Here is a 13394-nt window from a genome sequence, read left to right as displayed (position 1 = left end):
CTAATCTCGGTTCTTGTGAGAAGGAATAGAATCTAAGCAATTGGTGTATATATGAGATTATCAGAACGACGAGAGATCTTGCCCTTGCGGGATAGAGTCGCACGTCGCTGATGTGCACAAAGTCTTTGCGTTCCGTGAAGTCTAGGAAACGTCCAGAGGCACTTCCGTGGTCTCTTGGATTTTTCCAGATTCAGTGGTTCGTTCAGTACCGTGCTTCCTCACCCACAATAGATGGAATATTTGCCGGAACGACAATTGCACACCTGCCACCAGTAATGGGTAGGCATGCACTGTCGGCGGTTGCTATTAGATGTCCTTGAGATTCGACTGACAAGAACCGAAATTATCGATTTAACGCAACTAATGGTGTAATTTGTTACGTTGGGCGAGACTATGTTATTTGTCTATCTTGGCACTCTTGTTTAGAACAACTAAGAGGTTTCGGCAGGGCACGATTATGTGACCTCGACGATTTCTCTGTCTCCAAGCAACAGTGACCTTGATGTTGATACTATTTGTTACATGAATATTTGAAATAATTGTCTTGAATATATAAAACGCGATGCACGAAACATATGTGCCACAAACCCAGGAGTCACAAACTGAGTCGCGGCACTGCTTCACGGAATTTGTATTTCACTGGTGTTGATGTGAACCGATTTAGTGTAACAGAATTTGGATGTTATAAATTCATTAAACTGACTACTACGACGAAACCTTGGTTATTCGCGATCGGGTATCCCTTGTAGCAGTGCCGCGGCTCAGTTTGTGCACGCGACTCCTCGGTTTGAGGCGCATACACGAAGACAGTAAATCGGCAGTTTGACGATTTTACCAAGTCGGTTTGACTCGCCTTCGCGTACCGTTTCTCGCCCAACGGACCCTCGTATTTCGCGTCTTAACGCTAGCGCTTTCGAACGTAGAGTGCTGGATCATCGATCCGCATCGACCTCCTTCCATCGATCCTAGGTAAGGATCGATACCGCCTGGGGATCGATGCGCACGCATCAAGAGCGAGTGGGAATCGTTGTCGTTTAAGGGGTATGCCCCCTAATGAGCCGAATATATATATATATATATATTTATATGTAACATATACGGTTACACCCTCGATAATTATCTAAAAGTTTGTCCAATTAAGAGAACACCGACGTTCAACTTTAGTTTAATTCAACGAACGAGGAATTAGAGTAGCCGAATTAGTTCACCCGATACATCGAGTGAAAACTAATTCAATAGTCCAACTGGATTTTACAAGTTTCCTCTTAATTAAATCATCGCTTAGCAGTTGCATGTATATCTACTAAATGAGTTCTAACTCAGAGACAGACATACATACATATACCTATGTACCTTCCTTCAAGAGTTAGGCTCGTAACTTCCAACTTTATTTCTTTAAGTGATAAAACCTTCCTGAATCTGGTTCTAGATTTACAGCAGCCACTTTTCGAAAAATCTATCAGCTGCATACGTTAATTCCACCTGTTCATTCTCTGTTCGTCTTGGAGTCGTTCAATAGAGTTATAGTCACGTTTCACGTTTCTGCCAGTTTTACGACAACCTATCTTCGTGATTTCCAGATGTGACGCGAAAATGCAAATTTCCGCGGTCTCCAACGCGTCTCATCGCAATACGCGTTGGATACACACGGCCGGATATCTTTAATTTATATCCAACGGCAGATTTACCAGCTCTAACATAGACTTTCCATAATGAAATTTAATTGACACTTTCTCAATTGTCGTTCAAGGATTAATTTCGTTGAAAAAACGACCGATCGCGGTCAAGAGACCACCGTAAATTTCATTTAAATAAGAATAAGAATTGCGCGAAAATTAAAGAACTTGATTTTTTTTATCATTTTTCGCGGAGTGTATGAATTGCGAATAAAAGTGCTTCTCCCAACTGGAATCCTCTTGATCTGGCTCGGTTTCCTTCTACCGACCGCCACGACCAGACGCCTGCAGCTGAAGATTAAATAAAAATTTTTTTCTCTAATTTTCACCTTATATGTATTTCGACGATTTCTCTTATTATACACTTTCATGTACAGCATAGGTAATTCGAAAAGAACGTGATTGTAACGAGAAAAACACTTTCGAGGAGTGATGAAGATAGAAACTGGAATTATCGGTAAGATATCGGTAAGATATCGGTAAGATATAGGTAAATTGCAGGTGAAATGAATAAAAGACGTTGTCGTATCTTGGTAAGCCTTGAATTAAATTGTCCCTTGTAAACTGTAGGTATAGTTTGCATAGCCATTTACGAGCCTCCCGAGCCACTTTACCGTTCCGCCTTTACTGTCGTCCCTCCCTGTTCGTGCCACCACTTTGCCTCTATTAAATTAGTATCCATTGCTTTATGGCTTCCGTTGCTACTCCCTAGCTTTGTCTCCGTAATTATTCCTTTCCCAAAAATATTTCTTCGTTTTCTCTTGTTTACGAGACAATTTCGTCCAATTGAGAAGCAAATAATTTACTCTTTCTCTTTGTTCGTTTTTACAAACGAATTTCTTCAGCTAAACAACGTTCAGTTGCATCAGGTTGACAATATTAAATTCAACGCTTTTACGTTTCTCTTCACTTCGTTATGCATACAATAAATAGTAGAATTGAAATGGACAAGAAATTGAGATGCCTATCTCATATATAATACTTTGTAAATTGTAAGGAAATTGTAACTGGGTAGAAGAATCCCTTTTTAATAACAATCAAAGATTTTTCTGATGAAAGCAAAATGAAAAAGACGGTGGTCTAATTGACTATGCAGGTATTCCAAGCGAAATATTCTCAAGAATTTAGTTCTTCTTCTTCTTCTTCTTCGTTCTTATATCTACATTAATGAACAAAAGTTGTTCAACAATATATGTATTATAATAGCTCAGTTGCAAAAGAGGAATTCCCAATCAAGTTACTTTTCTATTGAAATACAACGTTGCGTAATTCTTCAGGTTTTTGTTAATAATTCTTCATTGTTTCTACATCAATTGTTTTCATTTTATCGCAATAAAAATATGATAAAACAGTTATACAGTTGAAAAACTAATCGTAAGTGTTTCAAATGCACTTGGAATCTGTCAGAAGCAGACCAGCCAAAACTGTGTTTCCTCTTGTCTCCTGGAATTGTTTTTGTAACTGTCATCGGTCTGAAAATCTCATAAATTTCCCTGGACGCAGTCAGCCTTTTGTTCCTCTTGTTCACGCGCGTTCAACTCATAGGTAGTAGAAAAATACGAGAATTGAGTTTAACTGAAAATGTCGTGAATGCGGCGATCAATCCTGTTGATTAAACAACAGAGCAACAACGTAGCAACGTTTCGTTGTAAAAAAGTACAATTCCCTTTTACAAAATCGCGTCGCGACGCGTCGTTTCAATGTTTTCCAACAATCTGCTTCTCGTTGTTTATTTAAAATATTTCATTTTCGAAGGATCGATGAAAATGCTGTCGCTTAGTATCGTCGTTTTCTATTAATTCTCTGTTGTAATAAAACGCACACTCTCCCGTAATAGCGGGCTGTAATTCAAACTAATGCATCAATGCGTTTCGTTGAAAAATTTAAGTGGACTATAAATGTTTGTTAACAAAGTTAATCGACGAAATGGGAAACTATTTTATTATTTGACAATTTTTCCAGCCCTTTATTACGAGCATAACTTAAATTCCTGTAGGTTTCGAAATGTTGTTACTATCCTGATAACTTTGCACCTCGAATTGTTTTCTGGAATGGTTTACCTTTCACGGTGGCAGTACTTGTTGTTTGTTCGACGCAATTCCTTAAGCAAGCCCCGAGCAAGAAAATAAAAAGCTACGTAGCATACTCTGTTTGTTTTCAAACCACCACTCCGGAAGCAATGTAGACGAGAAAGTTTTGACCCAACGCGACGCGACGCGACTCGATCGATCGATGTCGTGTTGAAAGGAAATTTTTAGAATGGTACTTGACAGGATGAATCGTACGCAAGAAACGAAACAAAGATTCTTTAAGAGTCAGCCTCGAAAAAACTTTAATAAAACTTTAATAACAAATTGTTTTGCTTGTTGTTTTTAATAGCGTCGCGAAGAAAACGCTTTTAATTGAAAACCGATCGCATAAATAACTGACGATGAAACCACGATTCTCTACGCTTGGAAGGCCGTCGCCGACGCCGACGCCGACGCCGACGCACGATCATTAAAAATTCCAGCGGTGTAAGCAGAGATTAGCGACCAGCCACACTGTGCACCATTTAATATGCAAACTAGAGAAAGGGTGCCTGTGAAAAAAGAAAAGGAGTTTATTCGAAATACGCGTTCATTATCTAGCTTTGAAAAAGAAAATTTGAAATAATTCATATGAGTCGGGCGGGGGGTCGCGTTACAGCTGATATAAAGCAAGGATTGTTCAAACCGCGGCGATCCTCCATTTTTACGCTCGGTATTTTCATCGCGTGCAATCTTCGTAATTACCGCGTCGATCGATGTCATCGACACCAATTGTTGCCGTTAAAACGAACGGCTGTGTCGCGGACCCGCGACCAGCGACGAAACGAACGAACGAGCACAGCCTGTTCTCCCCCTGCATTAAATCGATCATCGGTTGTCGTTGCTGATGTTTTCGTTTTTTCGTTTTTTCTTTTGGTCGCGCGTAACCAGGAGTCTGGCTTACCAGGATAGGGCTGGCACGTGCGGGTGTCACGCACCATAGGTATCGCTAATTGCGCCAACCATTAACGATTCTGCAATTTGCACAATAAATGGTCGTTACCAGTGGCGCAGACGTTATTTAAAGCGTACTCCATCAACGGTCGAGGTTTCCTCCTTTTATCGCGAATTAATTAATCCCAGGCAGTTTTCCATTAAACCATCGCACCGGCAGACGTAAACTGCATGGGATTCGCTTGAAAGCTTACCGCGGCACGCCTTCGTATATTAATGTTTCCTGGGATTCGATTAATTTCTTCCGAGTCTGTAGCTGACTGGAAAGCTGTCTTCTTCCCGTTGTCTTCTTTATCTTTTATAGGTACATATGTACTCTTACTTATGAATATCAGCAGGAAGCACGTCAATGAATTGGTGAAGAATAGGGGCTGGGGGTCCGCTATGCTATCGTTAACATTGGGTCTGAGACCTCTTTCTGTTCTATTCGTGTCATTTATCAACATCAATGTTGGAGATTTAATTAATAAAACTTATTCATAAATTTCCCACGGTCCGATAACGGTTACCTAATTAGGCGAGTTTCATAATATGTACATCGATAACACGATGCATATTTTAATGAGCGTTCCAAGTGTTTCTGTTTACAGCTACCGATATATCGTATTTGTCAATAATGCGTCATCACTGTACGCTACTTACTTATCTTGGTAAAAGTGTATCAAACATCTGATCAGATTTCATTCATCGGGTCATTCAACGTATGATCAATGAAGCAGGCGTGACCCAAAACTGCGCGAACGATATCGTCTTATCGATTATTATACATATATTGGAAGTTATAATGCATCGTGAGGAAGATATTTCTGTTCTAACCGAAGCGGAAGCTGGCAAACGCGTTTCCATTGCTACAGGTTGCCAGTAACGTTCCAGGCCACGATACTCTCTGATTAGAACACTAACTTAACTTCTGAGCACGCTTATGAGAGTTGGCCCCTAACGATCTTAACCGTGCGTAAAATGAACGATCAGAAGCACGAATTGCACACACAGGGCATCGAAATCATCCACTAATAGGTATCCTGCTTTTAATTGTTTCGAATTTCATTGACAACAAACGTTGTCTGTGTTTCCTCTTTGAAACGCACAGGATTATTGAACAAGAATATTTAATGAAATAGTATACCTAGACTACTATCGATATACAGATATACAATATGATAAATACATTGAAATGTTAGCAAGAAGAAGGGTTGAATCGAGTTGAAAGTGACGAAGCTACGATCCCTTAGGAAGAATTAACGTTCAAATCATCCTATGTATACTGAAAGGGTTGAAGAGCATTAGCGTCACCCGAATGTCCGTCAATTGGATGAATTCCGTTTGGCGTTCGACACCTACCGCTAGAATGCAAGCTTTCGGTCAGGAATCCGGCTATTTTACGCTGCAACGATAATCGTCAGATCGACTGTGACATCACACGATGATTACGCCTCGATGGATCTTCTCGAGGCAAACAGTTCGTACCCAACGATGCTTCCTGCAGATTTGCTAATTACACACCGGTCGAAACTGAAGACAAGAAAATGACCGATATGAATGATTGATATAGGTAGGTACTCGTATTGCTTCTATCGGTGTAAAAATCTTGCGTAATGGAATTCTCCTAAAAATAACTAGCACTTTGTATTTGAAATATTTATTTTAAATACCTATGCAATGATTAAGCGAACAGTGATACCTCCGCTTCAGGTATTTCCACGTTTAAAACCACGTATGTACCGCGCGTGGACAAGGATAATAGTAAGCTTTTAAATTCAAGCTTTACGTTACGACTGGTAATTTTCGTGCTCGCTTCGGCTTGAAATTGGACTGCGTTAAATTTCATTTGAGGAAACGAAGAAAACAAAGAAAAAAGGAAAGAAAAACAAAAGAGGTGAAGAACGAAGAATATCCGGAGAAGAATTAAAATTTAATTTGATATCTAATGGTTAAGTCTGGAAGTCTCGAAAATTGCAATTTTCATAGAAGCTCGTTCGCGTTGGTACATAGGTACATAAGTTTTTCAATTCATATTTTTCAACTAATCGTAAAGGTAAAAGGCTATCGCTGTGTCTCTCGAATGGAAATTGGCAGGGAGCGGTTTCGAACGTAGCAGCTGCTGGATATATCGTACTACATACATAGAATCTCTCGGCAACGAGAAACAGAAAAATCAGCGAATCCAGAAATTGACCGGAAGCTAGGGGGAATATTCGTGTAGCAGCGAAGCAACGCAACGTAACGTAATAACAAAGTCAAGCAAAATTACTACTCTGCTTCTGTTCCCTTCACTTTACCCATTTCAAACGCTGCTTTTGCTGCAAAATGTTTGCTTGAAAGTGTGCACCGATGTCACCGTGTGTAGCATTATCTGAAATATTTCTATACAGAGAAAGCCACTTCGCGAATGATGCACAGGAAAGCGGACACTCCAATTAAAAGTGTTCATTAGCGGGAGGAACCAGGAGGTTCTCTATTCGTGTCATACTGTGGCATAAATACGTGTCACGTCTCTGAAATACTTGGCGTCTGTGAAAACTGGCTGACTTGGCGAATAATAATTTGATAAACGTGCTTGGAAAGATTCATATCCTTTTATTATCAAGTTTATAAAAATTTCTCCATATATTATTATTAACTAGCGTGTAAATCAGCATAGATATAGCTATTTAGGACGAAACGTGAAAATCCTTTGATAGTGGATAGATAGCAATATACGTGGCTGTAAAGTATCCATGAACATTGAATAGATTATAGAGGAGATCCGAGAAACGCGTAATTAAGAAACTTCTTGCATTGCGGTCCGGCTTTTAATACAAAGAAAAGTAATATCAAGGCAAAGTCGTATCGTTTGCAAGCCAAGCAGCTTACAGTTGAAGGTGAAAATTCTTGAAGCTTGTCGCTTTTTACGTCGCGAGGTCAGCCAAGTATTAAATAAGACGAAAGTAAAGTAAAGTTTTGAAATTAATCAAAATTCGTCTGGACGAACCGAATCCAGGGAAACCGAGCTACCCACGAGACCAAAAGGGGGGAATATTTACAAAATATAAGAAAATATCATTAAGAATCATGAACGATTTAAATCGTTGTAGAGTTGTAGTAGTCGTAGAGGTTTGCACCTCTTCAGTTTCTTCACGGTTGCAATTAAAATAATTAGTAGGAATAATCTTGGGGTTAATAGCGTGGCATGCTTACGATTGGAGCACCGTTATAAGAGGCCGAGCTGGCTAGCTGTAATTAAAACGCACTACCTAGGAAAATACGTGGATCCAAGCAACGCGCAATTTTATGCCAGTCGACAAGTTGCCTGGCAACCGTACCCTCTTTATCAACCCTGAAAAAAGACTTTTTTTCACATCGTTGAACGAACCAGAACGCAGCTAAACGTTCTTCGACCACCCTCTGCTCACCATTTTCTCGTTTCCTGCCATTTCAATGCTGACTAAAACATTGACCACTACAGAACTTGATAATAAGCTGAAAGTAAAAATGTCGATTTTCTAATTTATGCTAATTTATTGTACGGTAACATTTCTGTGGAGAAAAACTGAAACGTACTCGGAGAGAAGCGTTATTCGGACCCCGTAGCCACTTTTACGGCACAATGTCACGTCTAACAATAAGCTAGCTTTTTATTGTACTACGTCTGAATTCTTCGTAGCTAACGAAAACCCTTCTCAGCCGAACCCGTCTCATTTTCCCCCGCACGAAATTCTCCTGGTTTGCTTCACCCGACTACCAAACTATTCGCGAGTGTAATGAGGTGCCAGACAACGGCTGATGAGACATACCTACAATATACATACATACATATAGACCTGGAGACGGACAGTTTTCATTTCCATGAAAGTAAGTCTCACAAAAGACCGTTGAATTGTAAGAATTTGTAAAGCAACCAGGAAATTGACTCATTGTACAAGAACACATGGTCCAAGCATATTCGAAAAGAAACTAAAAGGAACGTCCACAGTTTCCCAATGGTGTGCGTTAGCGCACATGTCTCGTTAATGTCGCCGCAGTTATTCGAAGAACGTGCTTTCATTTAATTTCATGGTATTCGAACGATGTTGATTCACCGGATGGACCCGGGCGTACTGAAAATTTAATTAGGATCGCATTGGCCGGGCCAGGCGTGTTGTGCTTTCGATAATAATGCATGCACGGGTTAATTAATTTGCACTCCGCTCGGATGCACGACTGTTTAGCGATACGCATGTAACGAGTAGAGTCGATGCTTTTCCCAACGTTTCACCTCCACAGCTATTCTCTTTCGTTCCTCCCAATTTGTTCGATGTCGATCGCATCGTTAACCATGTGTTCTGCATTTTACGTGCTTCCAAGTACGCTTAGTGTAAATATGTAGGTATGTAGGTGATTGAACTTTTATCTAGCCTAATTTTATTCGAAATTTCCTATCTAACTACATATATCGAAGACAGAAAGATCTGACAAATGAAATCTTAAATTAACAAAATTGTTCCGTGTAAATACGTATGTAGATACAAGGAGAAATTGTTGGAAAGAGCAGCAAGCAATTTTCCGCTCAATTATCGATCACAAGCAGCTTTATTCGTTTACACGGTGAGCGTGGTTGAGCGTTCGTTGCAAACTTGATCGAAAAATGCCTCGTCTGCGTCAGATGAAAGTCGAGCCGCAAAAGGGGCAAAAGGGGCAAAAGGGGGATGCAGTGAGGGAGGATTTCCCCCTGGAAAGAGTCGTGAGACAGAGTCCTGTGGAGTAGCAGGCTACAACCGCGAACGAGGGCTAATAACCTAGGAAGTTAATTACGGCCGTAAACTGCGAGGGGGTTGTTTGACTACCCCTTGGTAGCAAGGGTGGCTGACATAACGTGGCCCCGTTACAACAGAGCCGTGCCAATCCCTCGTCTACTTTGCCCTTTCGAAACGATCGTCCATTCTGGAAAAGCATCCTCTCACCCTGTGCATTAAAAAATGCATATGAAAATTAGCTAAACACCTCTTTCTGACAAATATTTCCTAATTCTAGATAGATAGATTATCATGGAATGAATTATATCATGGATGAAAATAGGCTGAAATATAAGGTACAGTTAGAAAGTAAGTAAGATTAAAAAATCGTAGAGAAGCGATAATGACGCGTCGCGACGACGCACGCGACACGGTAGGGGAGGGATAGGACGGAACGAACGTTTATAGTATGAATAATTCATCGAAAGTTCCAGTGAAATTGTCTCTGGTGCGGTGTAGACAATGAATGAATGCAGTTCGCAATAAGCCAAGAAGAAAATTGCGAGCATAAATAATGCTCTGGTGAAACTTTGTCCCCTTTCCGTTCGCGTTCCTGCTGTTTCTACACGAGAATCCATGTTAATCTTTGCCCGCAGCTGAATCTACGCGTATCTTTGAACGTAAATCACTGATGAAACCGTCTACAACTATCGTAAACCGACATTTATTCTATGCGTTTGTACGATTCTAATTTAAATTGTAGAAATTTCGCTCCTCGCTTATCGTTGAACGGGAAGTTATGTCAAAATGGGAAAATGGCTCCAATAGTTTTTCGCTTTTCCACGCGTCAGAAAACATTCTTGCATGGGATTTTGTGAATGTTTCTTTTATCCGGAACATGCGATCGAATCGGTCGTAGGAAAAAAAACGAGGTCGACCCATGACATCGTTGAAAATTTGATGAACTATCTCTTTGCAGGATCCGTTTTAAATCGTACCTATCTCCTACCCCTATACCAGGCGCGAGAAATCGATTGAAAATTTCGGTTTTATCGATAACTGAAATTTTGATAAATCGTTTGTCGGAGCCCGACACACACGCGTGTCTTTCCTTACTCGAAATCAATGAAATTCTTTCTATCGCGTGATAAATACGAATGCAATTAGATTATCGCAGAAACATATGTATGTTAGGTAACTACTCTATTTGCGAAGAGAACTCTGGAAAATTTTGCAATTGTATCATATTAATTGATCTATCTTTTTTTTCCTTCTTATCAAAGCGATTTCGTAAACAGCATCGATAAGATGAAAAGATCGAAGGAGAAGTAGAATGTGTAACAAACAGGTCGGTATCTAGTCGTCTTATCTTGTCAACGATCACTTGAAATGTAAAAACACCTTTTTTTTGTCGGCGTAATCGATCGATCGATCGATTAAAGGTATCTATCAGAGTCACTTGTCTGTTTTCTTATCTTACAATCTGATCGTAGGAGTTTTATAAAGAGTCGGCCGTTGCTCGACGAGCAATCGTTAGTTACTCGACGGCATGGTTCGATTATTTTTGGTCGCGTGTTTCGCGCTGTTTGCGCTGCTCGTTGTCGCGGAACCCAGCACCAACTGGTACAAACGTGGCACCGTTGTCTATCAAATTTACCCGAGAAGCTTCAAAGACAGCAACGGAGACGGTATCGGTGACTTGAACGGCATTACCAGCAAGCTAGACCATGTAAAGGACATCGGTGCCAAGGCTGTTTGGTTGTCCCCCATCTTCTCGAGTCCACAGGTCGATTTCGGTTACGACATTTCCAACTTTACGAACATCGACTCAGACTACGGCACCTTGGCCGATTTTGACCGATTCGTGGCCAAGGCCAGGTACCTTAGACTGAAGGTGATCTTGGATTTTGTGCCTAACCACAGTTCCCACGAGCATCCGTGGTTCAAGAAGAGCATACAAAGGATCAAACCGTACGACGAGTACTACGTATGGCGCGATGCCAAGATCGTGAATGGAAAGAGACATCCGCCGAACAACTGGTTGAGCAACTTTGGAGGCTCAGCTTGGGAATGGAATGACTTACGCAAACAGTATTACCTGCATCAGTTCGCAAGGGGTCAACCGGATTTGAATTACCATAGCGAAAGGTTGAATCAGGAGATGATGGACGTACTGACCTTCTGGATGAACCGCGGAGTCGATGGATTCCGTATCGACGCGATTAATCATCTGTTCGAGGACCCTAATTTCCGTGACGAACCGAAGGCAAACGTGACCGGTGTCCCTGATGACGATTACGACAGTCTGCTTCATATTTACACAAAAAACCTGAATGAAACTTACGAGGTGCTAAAGGGCTGGAGAAAATTGTTGGACGACCACTCTGACAATAGCAATTCTGAATCAAAGATGATTATCACGGAAGCGTACGCCAACCACGAACAAACGATCAAGTATTACACCGCTGGTTCCATACCCTTCAACTTTATGTTCATCGCCGAGCTGAACAACCAGTCCAGCGCGGCAGACTTCAAGAGACTGATCGACAAGTGGGTGAGCAGTGTGCCAAAAGGGAAGGTGTCTAACTGGGTGGTTGGAAATCACGACAACCACCGCGTAGCGACGAGATTCGGTAGCAGACGAGCTGATCAAATTTCCATGTTGTCGATGTTGCTTCCTGGAATAGCTGTTATTTACAACGGCGACGAAATCGGAATGGAGGACAGGAATTTCACCTACAAGGAGACCATCGACCCGCCTGGATGCAATGCTGGCCCGGAGAGGTACTATCTCAAGTCGAGAGACCCTGAAAGAACTCCCTACCAATGGGACAATACTATCAGCGCTGGATTCTCTACCACAAATGTCACTTGGTTGCCCGTCAATAGCAATTACAAGTATCTGAATCTAGCGGCACAGAAAGAGGCAGCAGTGTCCCATTACAAGGTGTTCAAAGCTTTGGCCGCTTTGAAGGACAAATCCGCTGTCGCTCACAGTTATCTGAACGTGTTGGAGCTTTCGAAAAACGTTTTGGCTGTTGTTCGTAGTATAGGATCCAGGGCTGCCGTGCTCTTGATCAACTTTTCCGAAACTTCTGTCACTGTCAACGTCACGAGCGTATTGAATGTTCCGTCTGATCTATTGGTATACACCTCCAGCGTTGGGTCTGAACTTGTAGTAGGTACAAGGGTCAATCCAGCCAATATCAGGCTACCTGGGGCTGCTTCGGTCGTCTACGTTACTCCTAATCTCCATTAATTCTCCACACGATTAGTACTTTTCTTTCTTTCTTTCATTTTCTAATAACACGTTTCCGTTTGCGTTTGGAAACGAGAATTTATGTCTGCTTCTCTTCATGTTTTATAGCTCTGGTATAACGAAGACCAAACTTTCCTATAATTAGATATAATTTACAGCGATCTTGCAATTGCCGCAAACCAAGCCCATTATTATTTAACAATTTTTATCGTGTTATTGTAACACTTGACACAGCCGCGTGATTAAAGGTGGTTCAATTTCCACTCGCCTGATCCTTGGAGTATTAATGAAATGTCTAGATATACATACGTGTATTATTTTGACTGACGAGAATCATTGATCAATGTAAATAATTGTGAGTAATAAAATTAATTTTCATTGATATGGCAATTTTTTTTGCCGTCTCTTTACTTGGAGTTTCATTTACTCGTAATTAAGAAAAACAAATAACACACATCGAAGAAAGTAAAAAAATGAATTTTCTTTAAATATTCTATAACTTTATTCGTTTAGAAAATTATAGAACCCATTAAATTTCCACGAAACTGGTGGTTGAAAAACGATTCGCAAATTAATTACACTGTGAAAAAATCTTGATCGCACGCTCGGTACATAGTATGAAAATTTCATTGGTTCTTTAACTTTCTATTAGAAAGTAAAACTCTCTGTTTCATCATATTTTTACGGTTTTTCGTTGAAATTGCATGATCGAAGGAGAGAAAAAAGAAAAAAGAAAAAAGGAACC

General features: G+C 40.7%; 2 protein-coding genes and 1 long non-coding RNA gene across 15 annotated transcripts in view; 2 read left to right on the top strand and 1 right to left on the bottom strand.

Annotated features, from left to right (window-relative positions):
• LOC117604847 (uncharacterized) overlaps window positions 1-13394 on the bottom strand; it is a 218149-nt gene that overhangs the window by 17686 nt on the left and 187069 nt on the right. The gene's annotated exons all lie outside the window — the stretch shown is intronic.
• Window positions 1-13394, top strand: part of LOC143305305 (uncharacterized) — a 158166-nt gene that overhangs the window by 42254 nt on the left and 102518 nt on the right. The gene's annotated exons all lie outside the window — the stretch shown is intronic.
• Hbg2 (alpha-glucosidase) lies at window positions 10896-13031 on the top strand. Its single transcript, XM_034325369.2, has one exon. It carries the CDS (start codon window positions 10940-10942, stop codon window positions 12647-12649), a length of 1710 nt encoding a protein of 569 aa, XP_034181260.2. The 5' UTR covers window positions 10896-10939; the 3' UTR covers window positions 12650-13031.

This window comes from Osmia lignaria, chromosome 5 (genome assembly GCF_051020975.1).
Source record: "Osmia lignaria lignaria isolate PbOS001 chromosome 5, iyOsmLign1, whole genome shotgun sequence".
In the NCBI taxonomy this organism is placed as follows: Eukaryota; Metazoa; Arthropoda; class Insecta; order Hymenoptera; family Megachilidae; genus Osmia; species Osmia lignaria.
This window is presented reverse-complemented; position numbering and strand designations above follow the sequence as displayed.

What these genes read in the sequence shown, in the direction of transcription:
- Hbg2 (XM_034325369.2), top strand. Translation starts at nt 10,940, where the DNA reads ATGGTTCGATTATTTTTGGTCGCGTGTTTCGCGCTGTTTGCGCTGCTC.